This window comes from Mycetomoellerius zeteki, unplaced genomic scaffold, assembly GCF_001594055.1.
Source record: "Mycetomoellerius zeteki isolate Tzet28-1 unplaced genomic scaffold, Tzet1.0 scaffold122, whole genome shotgun sequence".
In the NCBI taxonomy this organism is placed as follows: domain Eukaryota; kingdom Metazoa; phylum Arthropoda; class Insecta; order Hymenoptera; family Formicidae; genus Mycetomoellerius; species Mycetomoellerius zeteki.
The window spans coordinates 880,293-899,943 of record NW_017256147.1 but is presented as its reverse complement, the minus strand read 5'-3'; the positions used below and the strand labels follow the sequence as shown (position 1 = coordinate 899,943).

At 38.2% G+C, this 19,651-nt stretch overlaps 2 protein-coding genes across 7 annotated transcripts in view; one reads left to right on the top strand and one right to left on the bottom strand.

Annotated features, from left to right (window-relative positions):
- LOC108731234 (neuropeptide Y receptor) overlaps positions 1-7,390 on the top strand; it is a 59,527-nt gene extending 52,137 nt beyond the window's left edge. Inside the window, exon 5 of the mRNA XM_018461451.1 lies at positions 7,272-7,390. Coding sequence (XP_018316953.1) covers positions 7,272-7,322 — 51 coding nt within the window. The 3' untranslated portion in view covers positions 7,323-7,390. The remainder of the gene's footprint in view (positions 1-7,271) is intronic.
- The window catches only part of Rdl (Resistant to dieldrin), a 75,339-nt gene that overhangs the window by 15,762 nt on the left and 39,926 nt on the right, over positions 1-19,651 (bottom strand). For 4 of the 6 annotated variants that reach the window (XM_018461441.1, XM_018461443.1, XM_018461442.1 and 1 more), the window contains exons 2-3: positions 17,848-17,945; positions 13,363-13,430 (exon numbers count right to left, since the gene is read on the bottom strand). In XM_018461441.1, the coding sequence (XP_018316943.1) occupies positions 13,363-13,430; positions 17,848-17,945 (166 nt within the window). Of the gene's footprint in view, positions 1-8,639; positions 9,050-13,362; positions 13,431-17,847; positions 17,946-19,651 lie in introns of those variants that run through there. The other 2 variants (XM_018461447.1, XM_018461445.1) reach the window with 2 other exon arrangements.

Below are 19,651 nucleotides of genomic sequence, written 5' to 3'. Positions count from 1 at the left end.
TGGTAGTCGTTTGTGTTCACAGACATATTAGAGAAATACGAGGATTCACGTAAGCCTTTTCGTATTTTTTATTGTATTTTGATTGTTGCTCCGAAAACTGACATGCAATTTGCTGAGTTATTGTTACTATTATTAACCGTATCTTTTAAATAAAACATTTTTATGCAATATGTACGGTTAGTGACACAAGGGTGTAGTTAGCAGTTTTCTGAAAGAAACAGAAAATACATTTACAATACTTAGTTATGACATACATGCTTTCTACAATTTTCGGCTAAAGTTTTTAAAAACCTTCAAATCTTTCGAATGTGCCAAAAATAACTACTTCAAAATAAATATTCGTATTTCTCAAAGCATATTCATCTTCATGATTGATCAGATATTTTTAATCGGATTTGCGTCCGGAAATTAGGAAGGCCAATCCATTGATCAATGTCATTTTTACATTTATATTTTTTAATGAAAATTTCATAAAAAAAACATGATGACAAACTATAATTAATGAAAATGGTGATTGGATGCCGTAACTAAGTAAATGCATTTTAGCAAATGTAATGCATTTTAAAAATATAACTTCAATTTTTAATATACTCGGTTTCTTTTAGAGAACGCTCTTGTGCCACACTGATTGAATTATTCCAAAAATAACATGAAAATAACGAGCAAATTTAACAATTTAATAAATAATAAATATAATAACATTATAGATATTATACACTCTCAAAAGTATGGTTATGGATTTAACATCATGTATAATTCTCACTGTGTTAGCGTTAAATATTAATCAACGTGGTGCAGATTTAATACCATGGATTTTAATATCACACCATAACGGTGTCAATATAAATATCAGAGGTTTTAAATCCACACCATGTTGGCGTTAATATTAACATCAACACAGTGAGAATTATATAGATATGGCCATGGTGTTAAATCTACACTCATATTTTTTAAAGTGGACATAAAAATAATTGAAAACTTATTTAATATTACTTGCATTTTCAAAACAGATATTCGAGAATGGTGTAAAAATATCAATAACTCATAAAATGCACTTTTCTCTTACCGTCAAATTTAATTCCAACGAATAATTTGTCAATTAATTATTGGAAATATTAAGAAGCGTTTTGATGTTTGCATATCTTTTTGAACAGAGCATATAAAGGCCAATTCGAAATGCTACGTTAGTCCTCGTTGTTCTCATGAGTCTGAGCGTATAAAATTTGAAAAAATTGAAACGTATGCGTTTCTGCGCGAAGGAACGCAAGATTGTGCAAGGTAAATAACAATTGTGGTATAATTCAGCCGCCCGTGTTTACGATGCGGCCGTCGTTTCGGATTCGGAAGAGATATTCGTGCAAGGAGAGTTAAGTACGGGAGAGAGAGGAAACACGTTCGGGATCGCGTACGTCGACAGGTATCTTTGAAAACTTATACGAGGCGGCTCATCGTGTTATCGTAATACGAAGAATCGGCCACTTAACGTTTACGTGACCCTATATCCAGACCTCCTCCGGTGTTCTACTTGACCTCACGCTGTGAAACGAAGCGAGGCTAATTCGGCGCGGCGCGGCTATAAAGTCCGAAGTTGTGGTAACTTCGAGAGCTTTGTAGAACGCTCCATCATTGGGTCTCACACTCGCAAGAGCGTTTATCCTCAGGCTTGAGCGACGTGTGAGAACAACTCGGACGAAAGTGATTTCGGGTAAACCGTGATTGACGACCACGCTATTCCATTACCAGATCCCTACGGTATTATATTAAACGCAAAAGTCTCACAAATATTTTTATTTATTAAATTTAATTTCGTTAACAAATAATTTGCACATCAATACGTAACAACATATTACACGCGACAAGAGAAGTTTAGTTTAAACAGATAAAAATTAGGTATATAAATTAAATAAAAATTAAATTAGAAATTTTATAATTATTCGCAGTTAGTTGACGATGATTTATGTGAAACTTTAGCCTTTATGATACTACAAAAACTATTACAATAAAAGAGATGAATCTTAAGCTTTCATAATTGCAATGGAAATAATCGGTAGATATTAAGAAATTATTTCCATATATGGAGTTGAAGACAATTCTACAGTTATTTAATAGTTATTTTGGTTACTTGCATTACATTAGATTAGTGCATACTAAAAGCTGTTATACGTGAAATGAGCAAAATTAAACGTAAAAAGCATAAATATAAATATTTTAAACAATTAAATATCTAGCAACGTTATTTTGATGTCATTTAATAGAATTTACATGTATCATTTTATTGTCAAAGTTGATTATATTATGCCTCTACATTTTATTTTACATAAAACAGCCGTTAATGTATACTGATCCAGTATAGTACGAGTGACCAAATTCACTATAATACAATGCAAATAATACGTTATGCCGATATAAACTCGTTGGGAATGTCGCGAGTTTTCTAAATTGCTCCACTGCCGATTTCATTGAAATCTTTATTCGTATAGGTGAGGAAGTTTAAGTACTGGACTGACTGAAATAAATGAGTAGATTTATTATCCAAAGTAGAAGTTTCTTAATCGCCTTGCTATTATAGCAAGAAATCCTGAATAGAACATGTTTAAAACTTGCTTGATATCGCGAGGTTTTGTTGTCTTATTATATTACTGAATTAAACTATAACAAAATTTGATAATTGTTAAATTATATAATTGATTGAAGATTTTAAACAAGCTGTAGTTTAAGTCTAGCGTACAAAATATAACGAAAATTATATGATTTTTCGCGTCATTAATAATATGGATAGATATACACAGTTGCTATTTTTTTAACAAATTAAATATTTATCGTTATTTTATTTTTTAATTAGTTCAGGATATATATCTATATGCTGATCATTACGTTGTAATTACTTTTTGATAATGCTATTTCATTTGATTTATTACTGTAATATCGCAGTTGTTTTACTATCACACGATTGTTTCTAATTAGTCTCATATTACAAGCCACGTTAAGAATCTGATACGAGTCTGCCTGTAAAAGCGCACAGTTACGATAGTGAGTTAATAGTTTATAATTACGATGCTAGGCACAATTATGACTCGTAATCTTACGCGAGAACATACGCACGCCTCGTGACCCGCACGCCTCGTGAGCATCGAGATTCCTGCCGACGTGGGTTCGATCACAGGACAGGAGTTTCGCGACGCGAGTATAATTCGTGTGTACACGCGAACGAGATAAGGTGTGGAGACCGTGTATGTATAGTGACTACGTATATATACATCTAAAACAGGTATTTTACGACGAAATCACTACGTACAGACATGCTACGGAACTGCCATAAAATTCATGCACTGCACGCTGTATGAGGACAGTGTTGTATTGCGGATAGTATAGGACCTTTGAAATTTCCGAGCGTTATCTTGGCGTATCGTCTTTATAAAAAATCTCTAATAATGAATATTAATTTAATACTTATATGTGTGGATAATTTCTTCTTTTTTTTCGTGGAACATGACGTATTTGAGTAACGACGATAATAAAACAGTGCAGAAACTCTGTACTACCTTTGAAATGAATCTTTTGAATTTTATAATTCACAATTAAAAATGTAGAGAATTAAGTTTATTGCGAAAGGTATATAATAAGATTCAACTTTTTATAGGGATTATAATTAAATTTCCATTTTTTGTCTTATTTTGTTTGCTCACCTTTTTCCGCTCAATTATATATAGCGAATTCATTCGTTGAACGCACTTGTGCGCACTGGTGCATATTAAAGCCGTTGTATACTGACTTAATCTGAGTGTAAAAGTGAGATACAAGTATTCCGAATTATAAAATACATATTTTACCTGACAAACACAATAAAATGCATTGAGGATTTCACGGTTTAATCGGTTTAATTCGTTTCTATTTATATTGAACACATCTTTATGGCAATTTATGACGGCTTTAATTCGGATGCGCATTGAGTGCGTCCAATCGAATTCGCTAATAGTCAGCAAAATACGATGCTGGCAACCAATTTTATAATAATTAGATAGCGAAGTTTTTATCAGGCGTAAAATTTTAAAAAGTTAAAGAATGAATTTTAGGAATAAAGTTCGGAATTTTACAACTCTAATAAGATGTCACGGTTCCATGATAAGTGGGAGAGTTCGGCCCGAGGCGAGGCATTGTTATCCTCTTCGACGACGTGTGCGCGCATACGCGAAGACTTTTCCTGCCATTCACATCGTTATGAAGTATTCAATGTGCGTGGCACGTTTCTCGGCTTATTCCGCCGTATATTTATTTTAGAAATTTTATCAATTGTGCTTTAATTGAAGTCACAAATAAAGAATCGAACGATTATGATTTTATTGTGCAAATAGCTATGAAAGATAATTTATGTTATCGATTCGATTGCATCATATTGTTAATAATACGTGTAACATTTGAAAATTCAAAATATAACGTACAAATGTATGATAGGTAATTAATCTCACGGTTTAAACGCGCGCGCAAATGCTTTGGCGAATATGGAAGACCTTGAAATATTCCTCGGAGATACCATATGGAACGGAAGTTGTCATCGTTCGCATTTCTGGCAGCTCTTCAGGCGCACTGCGGTTACATCGTGACGTGTAATTGCCGCGCTAACAAATCTTCGTGTATGATTAACTGATCAACAACTCCCACGCGAACACATTTACGAGAATTCGTCTCCAAATTCTGATTCTTTTTTGGTTTACTATAGTTACTATTTTTCGTTTCTTTCCATTTTTCACATGTATAATTTTCAATTTTCAAGCTATCGCGATGTATTGTTTAGCGCAAATTACTTTTTCATACACATTAAAAATGGCTAAGGATGTGAAAAATGAGATCAATAAGATTTCTTTTCCTTTGACAGGAAACATTAGAAAAAATGTGTAGTTGTTATTACATTTAGAAACGCAAAGTATTTATTTGTTAAGTATAGTGAAATTAATATGTCTTGTAAGTACCGAAATATTTCGGTGTAAACAGTATCTGTTCATTGTTCAACTATACGTGAAAATATTTCTCACGTTTATCTCGACGGCACGCAAATCTTGCGCGGTGTGTTTGGGTGTGAATCGAGCAATTCGAGCGAGTACGCGCGTCTCGTTGCCGATGAAACATTTCCGGGAGGAATGCGAGCAGGTGTGCGCAAGCATCTCTATCACACGCAAATCGTAGCATAAAAAACAAAGAACAAGAGAAAAGCTTTGTGGAAGCGTTTCAGGCAAAAGCTCGCAGGCCAATCGATCCAAAAAAAAGAGATAAGAGAGAGAGAGAGAATAGAAAAAAATAGAAAAAACGGCGCAGCGTTGTGTTGTACGACAAGTGATGGAAGCGAGAGGGGCTCGTACGAGGAGGAACGCTCCATTTCGGAGTCTATCGCGCCTCGACGAGCGCGAATTATCACGATGTGTACGCGCAAGCACATAGACCCGTGGTCATGTGTTACGCACACACATACGCACACCGAGAAGTACACACAGTACAATAAACGCAGGCTTTTCGTGCGCGCCAACGCACGTGTGCACGTATATACACGCACACATACACGCGCACATACACACATATACCGCGGACACGCGTGCGCGTGCACGTAACACGCGCTCGCGCTCGGAGAAGTCATAATATATACAATATATAGCGTGACGTGATTCATAGCAACCAGAAGCGCACTGCACACACTGACAATGACACAGCTCATATAGGTGTCATAGTATATTTACGATATAACAGCATAGATATATACGAGATATATATGCAAATACAATTATAAGTATCAGTATAGTCTCGATGTAGTCGCAACGTCGCACGAGCTATACTCTTCATTTGGTATGTAATCATCGGCTGGCCAAGGATGGAGAGGAGGTACAGGGCGAAAAGAAATATCTCGTTCTTCGAGGGCCGCGGGGTATCTTCTATCGATACTTTTTCTCCTCATCCTCTTGCTTTTTTCACTCCCGCTTCATCCTTCTTTTCTTGGTCTCATCCGGCCGAGAGGACTACAATCAACGAGCGCGCATAAAGGCGCTTTCACCGTATTATTCTCTCCGCCTATGCTCGTCAATTTTTTTGAAGGCGAACGATGAAAGGGAAGATAAATTGATAGGAAAATAGTCTCGTTGTTCGCAGATATGCTGGCCGGAGAGTCCGAAGAGTGGCCCTCGAGGGATGGACATTGGAACTATTGGAAGTCGTTTGGCGATGAGAACAGATAGGGAAACGAGACAAAAGACAGGGAAAGGGATACGTAGAATGGAAATTCGCCAGCGGGTGTAAAAACTCGCGCGTCACGTCCCAGGTGACAGTGTCGACTTGATTTGGTTTCCGCACAGGGCTCAACACCTGGGGTCCAGCCTCGTACATTCAGCTCCAAACTCGTACTCTGGATCTCTCTGGGGCGAATGAGTTCCGTTTCCCCACGCACGATTACGTTTTAAATATACACGGAATATACACGAAAGAGAGAGGGAGTCCACCACAAACTCGTAGGATAGAATCAATGCTTCGGGGGCTGCGGTAAGTCAACGTTACCGCTACCCTGGAATTCATTATGAACTGAAGACTCTAAAAATTTAAACCGAGAGTCAATGAATCGCGGCATCGGTCACCAATAAACGAGCTCGCGAACTGCGCGCGTTATTTTCAATTATTTTCAATCGTATGGATACGTACACTGCAATTTTAGACGATCGACTAGTTGCGTCAGAATACTAGAAATTCCTCTGTCGATTTGATTTCTGGTATAACTGTTATCAGAGAAACGGGTTAAGAGTCGCGACAATCCGAGCGCGTACTTCGAGATGCGCTTGATAGAGGATGGATCCAGTTTCGTGCCAATTTGAATCTGAATGTCGATACCGGAACAAAATATCTTCGATTACTACAGGATTAGGCGTAATACACAATACGTTGTACGGTGCCGCTATATACCTTAAATATTGAGAAACAAATACGAATATATATATATATATATAGATATACGTGTACCAATAACGCAGGATACGCGTACGTACACTTTTATGTATTTCGTATATACAGATGTGGCCGCATAAGAGTGTACGATCACGCGTATACGAACGTGTTTCAACGGTGCGGCCTACGGTGCTCGATCCGAAATTCAATTAATTGCCAATTGATCATATATTGAACATAAGACATTACACATTGTATTACCGTTTTACTTTCATATACTTCATTTTTTCTTATATATATGTCCTTGTTAGTCGGAAGTCGACTTTCAATAATACGCATACTATATTGTATTACAGAGAGAAGCCCGATGGGATTTCCGCCTCGTGGATTTTCCGGAAAGATGGTAAGTCGAGCTCGGATTTTTGACATAAATACAATCCTTTCGAACGAGAAATGGTTCGCAGAAATGGACGTGATATCGTGAAGAGGATTTAATGTTCTCTCGCGGGATTAAAAGGTTGTGCGTTTGTCGTCACTATTCCACTGGCGACGACAACGTTCATCGGGTCTCTCTTGGAACTTTTCCACTTATTGTTAGATCTTGGCGCGTGACAAACGAAACCACCGGTTTATCGTCGGTTCGAGCACCGCGGGTAGGGCCATGCAACAAGAACATCGCAAATCGCATTAAACGACTCAACCATAAACCATAAACGAAGTGGACAAGAATATATCTTGCGAAGACTGTGGAACGTAGCAAGGTTCCCTTGTAACAGTTCAGCCAACCAAACAGCTGTGACGAGCTATAAAAACGTAGGTTAGTAGGCCATCCGTGTGTGTATACTATTGTCGCTTGTGTGTATACCAGTATATATCTCCACGTGTACGAACGTACATACATGGGATGTGTACATGTATATGTATAGCTTATATCGTGTGGCTGTGTGTCGATACGCCCCTTGCTGCCGACATAAACATCGCTATGCGAGTCGCATGTATTTCCCCTGGTGCACCTTTCCGCGAGCAGATATCGAGAACGACTCGAGATTTAAGCAGATGTGAACATATGCACGTCAAGGTATTGCTAGTTTACGATGCTACTTTATATGAGACTTTACGCGTGCAAAATCAATACGTATAAAAAATATATTTTTTTTTCTTTTAACCGTACGCATTCTGTGACTTTTCGATCGATGTACAATTCCACGAACGTATGATATTTTTATTACTATTGAATTACACTCATATACAACGATCTGCCAACGAAATTTCGACGGTCTAGATATATTTCGATTGGCATGGATATTTTTACATGAATATCCGTGTCATCGTTATGCAGTAACAAATAAACAAACCGAAACAGATGATACTTTATACGCAATCGGAAGCAAGTGGCGCGACTGGTAAGCTGATTTGATCAATGATGGTGGGCGTCGTCGGTTCCACGATAGACACGCTCGACGTATGATCGGTCCAATTAAACGCCAGAGTTAAAAACTCTTTTTAAAGCGGTATCGACACAATTTTTGCATTACGATCGAGCGTGGACTATCGCGATGCGGCTGTGTCGGGCGGAAATGGGCGTTCCCGTTGTCGCTTTTTGATACGATGGATACGAGCGGATTGGGAGAGGAGGAAATCGTGATCGTTTGCGAGACTGGACGAAATAAATGAACGGGCAATTGTCGATGTCGAGTTTGTATGAGTTTGAATGCAAACTGTACCATCAACACCTCGGACACGGAGCTGATGCTGAGGACATACATGGTGACGCCGACCTCCACGGGCGGACCTGCAATCAACAAAACCATCCGGCCTTGGTCGCTGTGATTACCCGCCAATCTCTATTCAACCGTGTATGACCTATCGTGTACGAGATAAATAGATATCTAGAGACAATAGTAATAATAATAGTAGTAATGACGAATCTATCTTTACCTCTGACTCACGCGCGCTTCACGTCACGCGGTTAAAATTTAGGCACCCTTTAAAGCACTTTTGAAACGGTCTCTACATCGTATTGCGTGTCATGGCGCGTTTTGTTATGCGCGATGTCTATCGGAGGAATCTAAAAACCAACGCGATGCGCTCCGATACAAATCCACGTCGCGAGCATGCTCGACACGCGCGAACGAATCGTTCGGGCATTTTTTTTCTTGCCCCTCTCGTGTCTTCGGATAAATTGTACAACACCGTTCATGCGGAGAGGGAAATCGTATTCACGCGCACCTATCCGTGTGAGCCAGAGGCAAAGCACGAACGGACAAGTCGAGGAGAGCTCGCACCCTGCACGGAACCAAATCAACAGGACTCGTCGTTGGCCACGTTGCCTTCCAAGCTAGAAGAATCATCCATACTTGTCTCGTTATATAGGCATTATGCTCTTACGTATATATTACATACATATCACAGCCAAGTAGCAGTACGACATTACCTTACTACTACTTTTTTTTTTTTCGTTTTGTATCGCGTCGCTTTATAGTGGTTTTACTTTGTCTCGTTCTCTCACCCTTTCGCTCTCTCTTTCGTTCTCTGTGCACTTTTGCATCTTGTTTTTTTCCGATCACTCGTCACGTCGTATTCCAATTAGATTCGTTGTGGCTATATGTGTACGTATTCCAGGGAAATATGGCTCGTTTTATATTGTCGTTTTTTCGCCCTATAATTAGACGCCTCTCCGCGATCGAGAGCGGCGCGTCGTCTTGTCGAACGTTCGTCGAACGACATCGTTACTTTACACTGAATTGCTGTCATTGTCATTGCGGTCGTCGATTCCGGGCGAAATCTATTCATCTTTTTTTTTAAAGCTTCTAAGGGGGATGTGAGGAAAATGCCTCGAATACCGAGAGAACTGCTGGAAGGAATTCGGACGGATAGCGATCGAAGCAAATCGATCGCGGATTATTCTCTCTCGCGTGTTCGTACACGAACACGTGATACGTGCGGTGTTTCGACAGAGAGATAACGGAAGTGTCGGGGATTTCTTTCGGGGGTGGCGGGACATAGAATAATAATAATTGTAAGTGATGGCAGGCGGCAGCCCATTTCAGCAACCGCGGCATAGCAGCTAGAGCGTCTAAAAACGATCTAACGGGACGGTCGTGCGTGTTTAATATATTGAACAAAATACTATTTTTTTCTGAGAGCAGAAAGCAATAAAAAGACGCTCCTCATTCACGTTCTCTCTAACACTAGGTGACGTTCGGGGCAGCCCAGGCTCAAAGTCAGGCAGGAAATCAGTGAACTAACTTTTCCACGCCCGCAGAAAACGAAAACGTAGTCGGAGCAACTGAGAAAATTAATCTCAACGTTGGTTCACAGTTCTGTAAAATTCTTTTGTCAGTATCAATAATTTTAATGGCTTTTTACATCAATACAATTCGCGCATATGAATCGAACGTCTAGTTGAGAGATTATTTTCGAAATAAATCTAGTTTCCATTAAACGGAAACTACACGCAATAATTTAGAGCAAGTTTGGTTGGTTGTTTCTTTTTTTTTTTCTCGAGATTTAGCTCGATTTGCGACCTCAGCCACGCAGTCTCGCTGCTTTCAGTTGCCGAAACTACAGCCCCGTTTCTCGAGCGAGGAACGAGGACAGCCAGTATATATTATCTGAAATATGAAATAGTACTTTGTCCATTTTTTTTAGTATATATTTTTGTTTCTTTCTGTTGTTCGCTACTAAAGTGTACGTGTATGTCTGTGTGTGGGAGAAATGTATGTGTATGGGAGAAATGCGTGTTAGGTCATACACGCGCACACTTATTTCTGCGTTGGTGTAAACCGGTACCGCGATAAGCGACGGGCCACATGGTACTACAATATATCAAATGAGTTAGGAGAGATTCTGTGCTCGGTTAGCTTCATTTCAGTAGTTTCGAAGTGCAAGCGGTAAACCACATCGCGTAATCACCATAGCGCGCATTGCGAAGTGCGTCTTAGGTACATAAATTACTAAATTGATGTTTACATACTAATCAAATGGCGGTTTCTGTCGTGTCTGCACAAAGAAAAAGATTTCTTTAAGTTTAATAAATGTAGTCATTGCAATAGTCTAATCAAATCGATTCTTTAAGTTAAGAAATGCAATCGCGTCAAGATATACGATTGAAATAATTTTGCCAGTCTGACTGAAACGAAAGAAAAAATATCACGCGAAGAAGTTATTAGAGGAAAAATTGCCGATATGTACAATGACAATTGTCATTTTTCTTCTTGCTACAAATCATTAGTTCTCGAGTGTATTTCAACGTCACATTCAAAGACATTTTTATGAGATACCAAACGAAAGCATAAATTATAGTCTGAAGTATCATCAAACTGTCGTAAAATTAAACAGATTAATAGTAATATTTCCTATAATTAATAAGTGACAGAAATTTCGCGTTTTATCACGTGTCTAGAAATCATGAATTTGTATTTCAATGAATATGTGTTTTGATGTTTTTATTTCTTTCACATTAAATCAAATCGAAAAATATAAATCTTGATCAATAATCCGATTAAAAGCATTTAAAAGCAGAGGAATTTTTATCTCATATTTAGACGTTTCTTTCATTTTAGAGATGTGCTATTCGTAATGTTGGAGAACAAGAGTTGGCGTAGCACCGATTAATTTTCTTCTGCATAGTTTGAGTTCAATTGGTCGCGAAATCACTGTGCCAAGAAATTGGATGTCGCCTCGTATCGGCGGATGAGATCCTCGAAGCGAGCACAGAATCGTTACGGTAATCGTGTTACCCGTTTTCGCGGTTCCAAACATCGTTGTTAAATGAACAGCACATCAAAGGAGAGACACATAGCCCAGAGCAATGCGGTTCTGCGCGTGGCAAGTTAATTCATTTCATCGTCGGAGTGTCAATCAACGAACACACGACGGTACTGATGTAATGACGACTGGCGGGGATCGTTGAGAGTTTCTCGTGTTCCAATCGATGCACCGAAGATCGAATTTCTTTCGTTGTACGCTGAAAAAAGATTCTGGTTATAGCTACCAAATGCTGAACAAAATAATTTCTACTAAATATTTAAATATATATGTAAATGTGTGATATTCAAACATAATTTTACCTTTACAAACATTTAACAAGTGTTATCATTGGTAATACCGTTTAGTGATACTTGCTAAATACTTGTAAAGATAAAATTATATTTAATTATATAACATTTAGTTGAAATTATTTTACTTAACATTTGGCAGGTATAACGAGACTCTTTTTTCAGTGTACTAAAACAAGGCTCGTAGGGCTGTAATTAATCAATTGTTATACTGAGAAAAATATTTGATTAAAAATGGACGAATCAGAAGATTCTGATTGTATCGTTTCCATTTATCGCGACTAGAATTCTAGTAGATTTAATAAAAAAATTTCGATGTGTCCATTTTCAACCAGAATTCCAATTAATCCAGCTAGACATTTTCCACAGTGTATATATACGCGTTCGGAACAAAATAATCGCGACGATATCGTTAGGCAATGAAGATAATTCATGCTTCAGCGAATGTATTAAATAATGAGTCGTTTATTGAAGATCCGATTCTACCGCTGAAAGTATCGCCCCAATTAGTGATTAACGACATGAATGAATTTATTTACTGAGGCGACACGGACAGCATGAGAGATGCACCCGCATAGATGCAAACGTTGATTGTTAATGCAATCAACATTGGACCATTCGTCGACCATTAGAATCAACATGCGTTGCTCTCTCGTTACCTTTGTTGATTTTCGAAATAAATCATTTATCCGAATACCGTCGCGCCATACTCAAGTAGCTGTTTCGAGAAGAAAGAGACAATAATAACAGAATATGTTTTAATAGTTGCAAACACACATAACACAAATAGAGTGATAATCATATTGCATGAGATAAAATCTCCTGAATCTACGTAATTGAATAATTGGAAACGATAATTGTTTCATTCGTTGCGAGGGTGATGAAAACAAAGAATGCGGGAAGAATGCACAATCGTGTGCGCGTGTATGTACAACAGTGTGGAACCGGATATACATCCGCACTCGTGTTGCCGCGCGTGTAAGAGCGGAAGCACGGAGTTTTGCATAACGCATAAGGTATAAGAGAATCAACTGATCAGAGTCTGTTATTTTGTAGAAAGGAAAGAAATAAAGGACTTTGATTGGTTCATTTTCTTATGCATTATGCATTGCGCGCTATGCGTTACGCAAGATTCTATGCTTCTGCCCTAAGTCTCCCAGGTGTGTCTGTGCACGTGTGTCGGTGGGTAAAAAATGCTAATTGCAGTTCAGTAACGATCAGCGGCAATCGTTGACTTGAAAATGCACGGGCACTAAAAGATGTATGGTCGCTTGGCCGAAGAGACCGACGGGCGGGCGGGGAGTGGAAGGGCGGATTGTGTTTAGCCGAGAACGATAGTAATGAGTAACTTTCAGCGGAATTACTGAGTAAGACCTAGAGGTAGTACCATTTTCACTTCGGATAGGGAGCTGATACTCAAGACGTACATGGTGACGCCCACCTCGACGGGAGGACCTGAAATCGAAGGTTAGTAAGACTGAGTCGCTGGTTTCCGGCCGCGGCCAAGCTACACGGTGAGAGTGACTGTATGGCATTCGTTCGTTAATTACAAGAATCACATATATTTGTTTTCTTTCTTTTTCGTTCTTTTTCGGTAGCGTTCTGTGAGTTTACTGTGAATGCGAAATGGTATGTTGGTAAGGTCGCTACGTTGGATGGATCGCTGGAAAGTGGTAATCGCTTTCGATTAGACGATGTCTGATAATTTATGCGCTAATTTACGTGTGCTCGGTTGTCATCAATGTTACACAAGGACGGTTTTGCGGACAAGCTTAATTTCTCTGTACGCAGCGCTGTGACGTACTTTGTATCGTATATATTTTGTATCGCATATAATTTGTATTATACGCGTTCGGATTTATCGAGGCGAATAAATCATATTTAAAGTTAAACTAGTATTAAGCGTCGTAAAATTATTTACGCCAAATATTTTTTTCTTTTTTCCATCTTTTTTTAACGTGCTTGATATTGTTTGATTGTTCGAAAATATATTTTCTTCATCTCACGTAGTTATTTTGCAATTATTTTTAATTTCTAATAAACGTGTGTTATAAATAGTTAATAAATAATTTAACGAAGTTCTCTCAATTAGGATATATTTAATAAAATACGTAATTATAAACAATCATTTACGCTCGCGTTTTCCAACATGCAACGTAACACGAGCTATTTCAGATTTCTGTCGTAATCTTTGCGAAATCTAAATTCAAAGACCTGACGAGGGTTCGTGAAAATTTCAGTAGTCCGTGCCAGATGTGAGGCACGAAATCGAAGCTGCCGGTCGAATTGATCGGCCGCAAAGACGAAGCGGAAAAATGTAATCGCGCCCGATCAGGCGGTATCTCACCGTAGGAAAGTTTATGGACGAAATTCGGGCAGAGGGTGAAAGAAGGGCGGGAAGTCAGGTGCAGATGGAAAGAACCCGGTTGTCGGGGGAGCGAGGTCGAGGGAGGGATGGAAAGGGTTGGGAAATGCGAGGCGCATATACGTGTCCACGTTGGCGTTTTCGCGATAAAGTTGACTCGTAAACAACGGCTCTGCCAACGCCATCGCGCGCCACTCGACCGATATATCTTCATTTCCATTTCTAGGATGTTTTTAAAGCCCCTATAGCCGAGGAACATCCCATATGGGATACATATTTCACAATGACGTTCTCGCGACATGCTGGAAAACGCACGGCTGACGTGGTATCGAGTTAATTGAAACGCGCCAGTATGCTTCACCCGTGCAAACCGATCGCCCATGAGAGAGCTTCCTCCGAAAAAAAAAAAAAAAATGATTAAAAATACTTCAAACACATATGATGTAACTACGAAAGAACAAAAATTAATAATCAGCCATCTGATCGAATCTACGAAAAATCGCAGTTATCAACCTCGCGTAAATTGATATTTGCTAACTATAAATATTTTTACGGTTATGATTTTTTAATGAAATATATGTTATTTTTTATACATGAATTTGTTTTCTTTCATTATGCGTTATGTATAATATTAAATATTATATTGTGTGAATTAAATTTAGTAAATTATATATTAAGATTGGAAAATTATTTTTAATAGAAACTTTTAAGTAGATTACACTAGTTTTTCTCTTGAACTGATGAAAAATATTTGATAACTCTGTTAAATATCATATTTTATAAAATAAATATAAGCACGTGATATATATAAAGTTTCGTTTTAGTTGATTTGTTTGTTGTAATTCGAGTCAATGTTGTGTTTTAGCGTTATAGAGTTTCTTTTTTAACGCGAATGCGAAAAAAAAGTTTTTGTTTATCATTACGACAGTCAGTTTATGGAGTGCAAACGTTTCAAGTTTCTCGTCACGTATTTTGTCATTTTACGTAGGCCTTGGATAGTAACGGTAGAGCTCACATTTGAAAATCCGGCTGCGCTCCGGGGAATATCCAATGAAGTTACTACGTATCGAAGAGAGCAGCGGCACGGTTTATCCCATCCGTCCGCGGTATTCTTGTGTCCGTTTCCGTAATGTCCGCGTACTGATCTAAATTTTAAATGTTAGAAACTCGTATCCCTCCGGGGATTCCGTGTATCGATATGCGGGAACGGCGAGAGACGCGGATATCGGCGATTCGAATTTAGACGATATATTTAGTGCATTTTTTGTGATCTGTCGAGATAGGAACCTGTATACTTGATCCCGCCGGAAAATGAAATGATCGTCTTTTATGCTTGTCAGTCAGCTCGAGTTTACTGCAAAGTGAGTCATGACTAATGCATTTTTCTAATGCAACTTGAAAAATATACTATATATTAATAATATATATTTTTATCCTACGATTTCAATCACAATTGCAACAGTAAAGCATGTTATTGCATTAAAAATCAGTTGGTAAATTTTTAATTGTTTTAGTATTGCTGAAATTGTAGTTGTAAAATAATAAATTGAATAATATTCAGATAAAATAAACGGTTTGTATGTTTAACAATTGCATAGAATGTAATTAAATGATAATGTGCTGAATACTGTGTTTATTTTATTTTATTACGAGAATTAATAATTGCAATACATAATTTTAACTACCTTCAGCATACGAATTCGAACTTTTAATTATTCAGTTAACCGCTTTTTCGATTTTTATATCTGACCTGTAATAGTAGCAATTATAACTGCGGGTACAAGAATACATTTTGGACTAATATCGGTGAACGTTTTTAACGCGCTTCTTCGAAAATGAAGAACCGAAATGATTCAATTAAACTCCGAATCCTTTTTTGGTCGGAGGAAAAATAGAGCAGCTATATGAAATCGAGGTGTCACATTTTGTTAGCAATCGCGATACTGAGATTCGAAAGTATGAGTGCGGTTCTGAAATAGAATCCGGGACAAAAGGAGGCGTTAAGACGCGACAGTAATCAAAGTCAAAATCGTAATTGAAGGCGAGATACTGCGTCTCTGTGTAGTCCGAGAGGAGATGCCGTTAACGGTAACCCGTGGCAACCCGTGGGGCGTCCCAGCATCGATCCGAGTTTTATCGAAGCGCTCCAGCCCCGCCCTACCTCTACGAGGCCACCCCCGAAAATGCAACTTTGGTAGAATCGTCGACACGTAAATTATAATCGTAGCTGCTTCGACATCGATGATCGATCCGCGAGCCAAGCCGACCTAAACGCGTGCGGAGACTTTTTGGCCGGGCCTATCGAGCTAAAAGTGGGACGGACCGTCCATTGGCAGGCACTAATTGCCTCTAACTGACTCTCGAATGGCGAGCGTGCTTACTCGAAACTGGACTAATGGCTCTTTAATAACCCTGTGTTTTATAAGCATCGCGTTTATTCGACCGCAAAATCGTATCGCGCTTGGTAGTCGATAAACGTCTGGCATTTATTTGAAACGACCGTTTACGCAAAAGTCGGTATCTATAAATTACGTGCAAGCTGTATATTATTACGGATTGATCAAGAGATTTAAAAGAGAACGCTTTGTGCTTTACACTTTTATCTTCAGGGAGTCACGTGCCGTTCCTATCTCCGTGATAGAAACGCGCTGTCTGCCGCATCGTTTTATCGGTATTTCTTTTTCGGTAGTCGCGCGGTTGAGCCGCGTGGTAAACTGCAAATTACTCCTTTGCCGGGAAACAGGATGCGATTCGCGTACACGTGCTGCCGTGCTGTTCCTGTCAGAGTTGTTTTATGGAAGCGGTAGTATGCTCGAAAGCTCGTCGTTTTTTGTAGGGTAAAACGTGGGAGATGATAAGCGACGTCAAAAATATTTCCTGGAGCGTTTCGCCGGAGCTTTAGCCGCTATGTCGCGCTATTGTTACAGCAATCCGAAAGCTTGTGCTTTATGTTTTGATTTATCGCGTATCGATTTCGTGCATTAAATGTTTTTAGATATGTAAATCCTACGTACGTTTACCCACCGTCTTCTGTTCTTCAGTTTCTTTTATCTCAGCACTGCATTAAAGTGGAATACGGTACCATTTTATCTTTTTTTATCCGAGCACACGTAAAAAGCTTTTTTCTGCGCTTGCAGCGAACGAAGTGGAATTAAAAGAGAGTTATATGCTGGTTTTCTGTTCGTTCGCCAATTAATTGGTTTCGTCGGTGTGTCAATATTTGGTTTCTTTCGTCATCTAACTCCCTCATTTTCGTTAGTTGCAAGGTAACGTTTTAGATTCACGTAATAGTGCAACGATCATAAACAATGAAACGGAAAAAGCATCGTGCCGAACGCAAAACTTGTTCCAACGCAAATTATCTCACGTGCGTGAATTAATCAAAATTGATCGACGTTAATCGAATAAACACGTCGAATATATCGAACTGACAAGTTTTGCGCATGGTATAAAATCCACGAATGATCTCGTATATCGTAAGATGGGGAAAATCGAGTCTTTACTCACCTCCGTAGTTCGGCCTTACTCTTTTATCGTAACTGACGGAGAAGGAATCCAGTATCGCAGAGATGTTCACGTCGCCCAGCATACTGCCGCCGGCAGTTCTGTAAACGAACAAGAATTTCATATTTCACATTTTCCTTACAAAAACCCTCATAACAACGTAAAATTAGTTATATGTATAAAATAATTGCGATCTTTTTACGTTTTTAGCATTTATTTAGGTTTAATCAATGGGATAAAACAGAGTAATTTGAATATCGTTAACAGAAATTTTCAAATTGTACTCTTTAAATTTCTTGGAGTAAAATCTCATTCCAAAAGAGTTAAAGTATTGCACTATTGAAAAAGAGCGAAGAATTTATGAATAAGAGTGGCAGATTTTCACTATTTTTTCGAGTGAGATTTTTTTTCCTTTGGAATGAATCTTATTCCAAAAAAAAGTGAAAATCTTGTCCAAGAGTGCACAATAGTAATCTTATAACAATTGTAATAAATAACTGTATTTTATAAACTGCAGTGAAGTATTTTAATAACAATAGGTTGGATACTTTTTTTAAACAAGAATGTTAAATTAAAGGTATCAAAATATATAGTGTTATAAATTATGCAACTATTGAATCTTACGACGCTGTCACGAACTCCTGAACTGACATAGATACTAGTATTAGCATTATTTGAAAGACAAGTTCGAGAGAAGATATTGTAACAGCCTGTATGACATACATGACCATGAGAGGTAGATACGCCCAAAGGTTCGGAGCATAAAGTACAGCGAGTCTGTTCTTGACTTAACGGGTCAGTAGATACGGATGGTCTCGGTCAGCCAAACAAACGGCTCTTGAGTCCGCGAGCTGATACGGTTCCGCAGTACCTAGGAGAGCTCGATCTAATGGCTACAACGGCGCAGCAGCCGATTCCGGTTCCACTAAGTGGAGCAACTCCGAAAACGTTTTCTGCTTGGCTCAGCTTGGTCTGACCAAGACCGTAATCACTTGGTGCGGTGTTCATTCCCGGATCACACGAAGCCACGTATGGTAACGACCTTGGTTAGATCACGCAATATCTTAGCGATATCTACAGTCATTTCGAGTCGCACGAATCGCTGCATGCTTTAGTCGAAACAATAGAGACGATAGAAATGCATTATATACATAGGTGAACGTAATCTCACTTTTACTTGCAATGATCTGTGTTTTGCTTTGACAATAATTTTCCTTGTTCTAAAATTTTTGTGATAAGACATTGCGTGGTACATTTTTTTAGTAAATCAAGGAATTTAAGTTCTATGAAATAATAGCACATTGCCATTGGTATTATGAGAGGTATGTTTGTTGCATTCATTGAAATTCTGATAAATTCAATTAGAAATACACTTGTAGTTCTGGTAAACATTCTGGTTTGTTAGATTAAACTTCGCGAAATAATCAATTCAATTACGATAATTAGGAATCTGATTCATATGATCAGAATTTGTTTTGTTTGTACTTCTTATTGAGACAACTAGAGCATTTTTCTCAGTATATCTGTAATTACTGTATCTTTTCTATTCGTCCGACATAGATATAAGGCAGTGCAACAGATAAATAGTGTTGAAAAGAGATAATTGAAAATATTATATTGATGTACCAGTATAAAAATTTCACTTATAGTTATCATTTATCGCCTTAACAAAAGTAATTAATTTTCAAATATAAATGTCTGATGAAAGGTTTTGATAATTTCTGTTAATTGGGTTAATAATAATGTCGTGCGTGCTTGATTCGTGCATTATTCAATATCATTGAGCAAAACAGATGTAAGAAAAGCC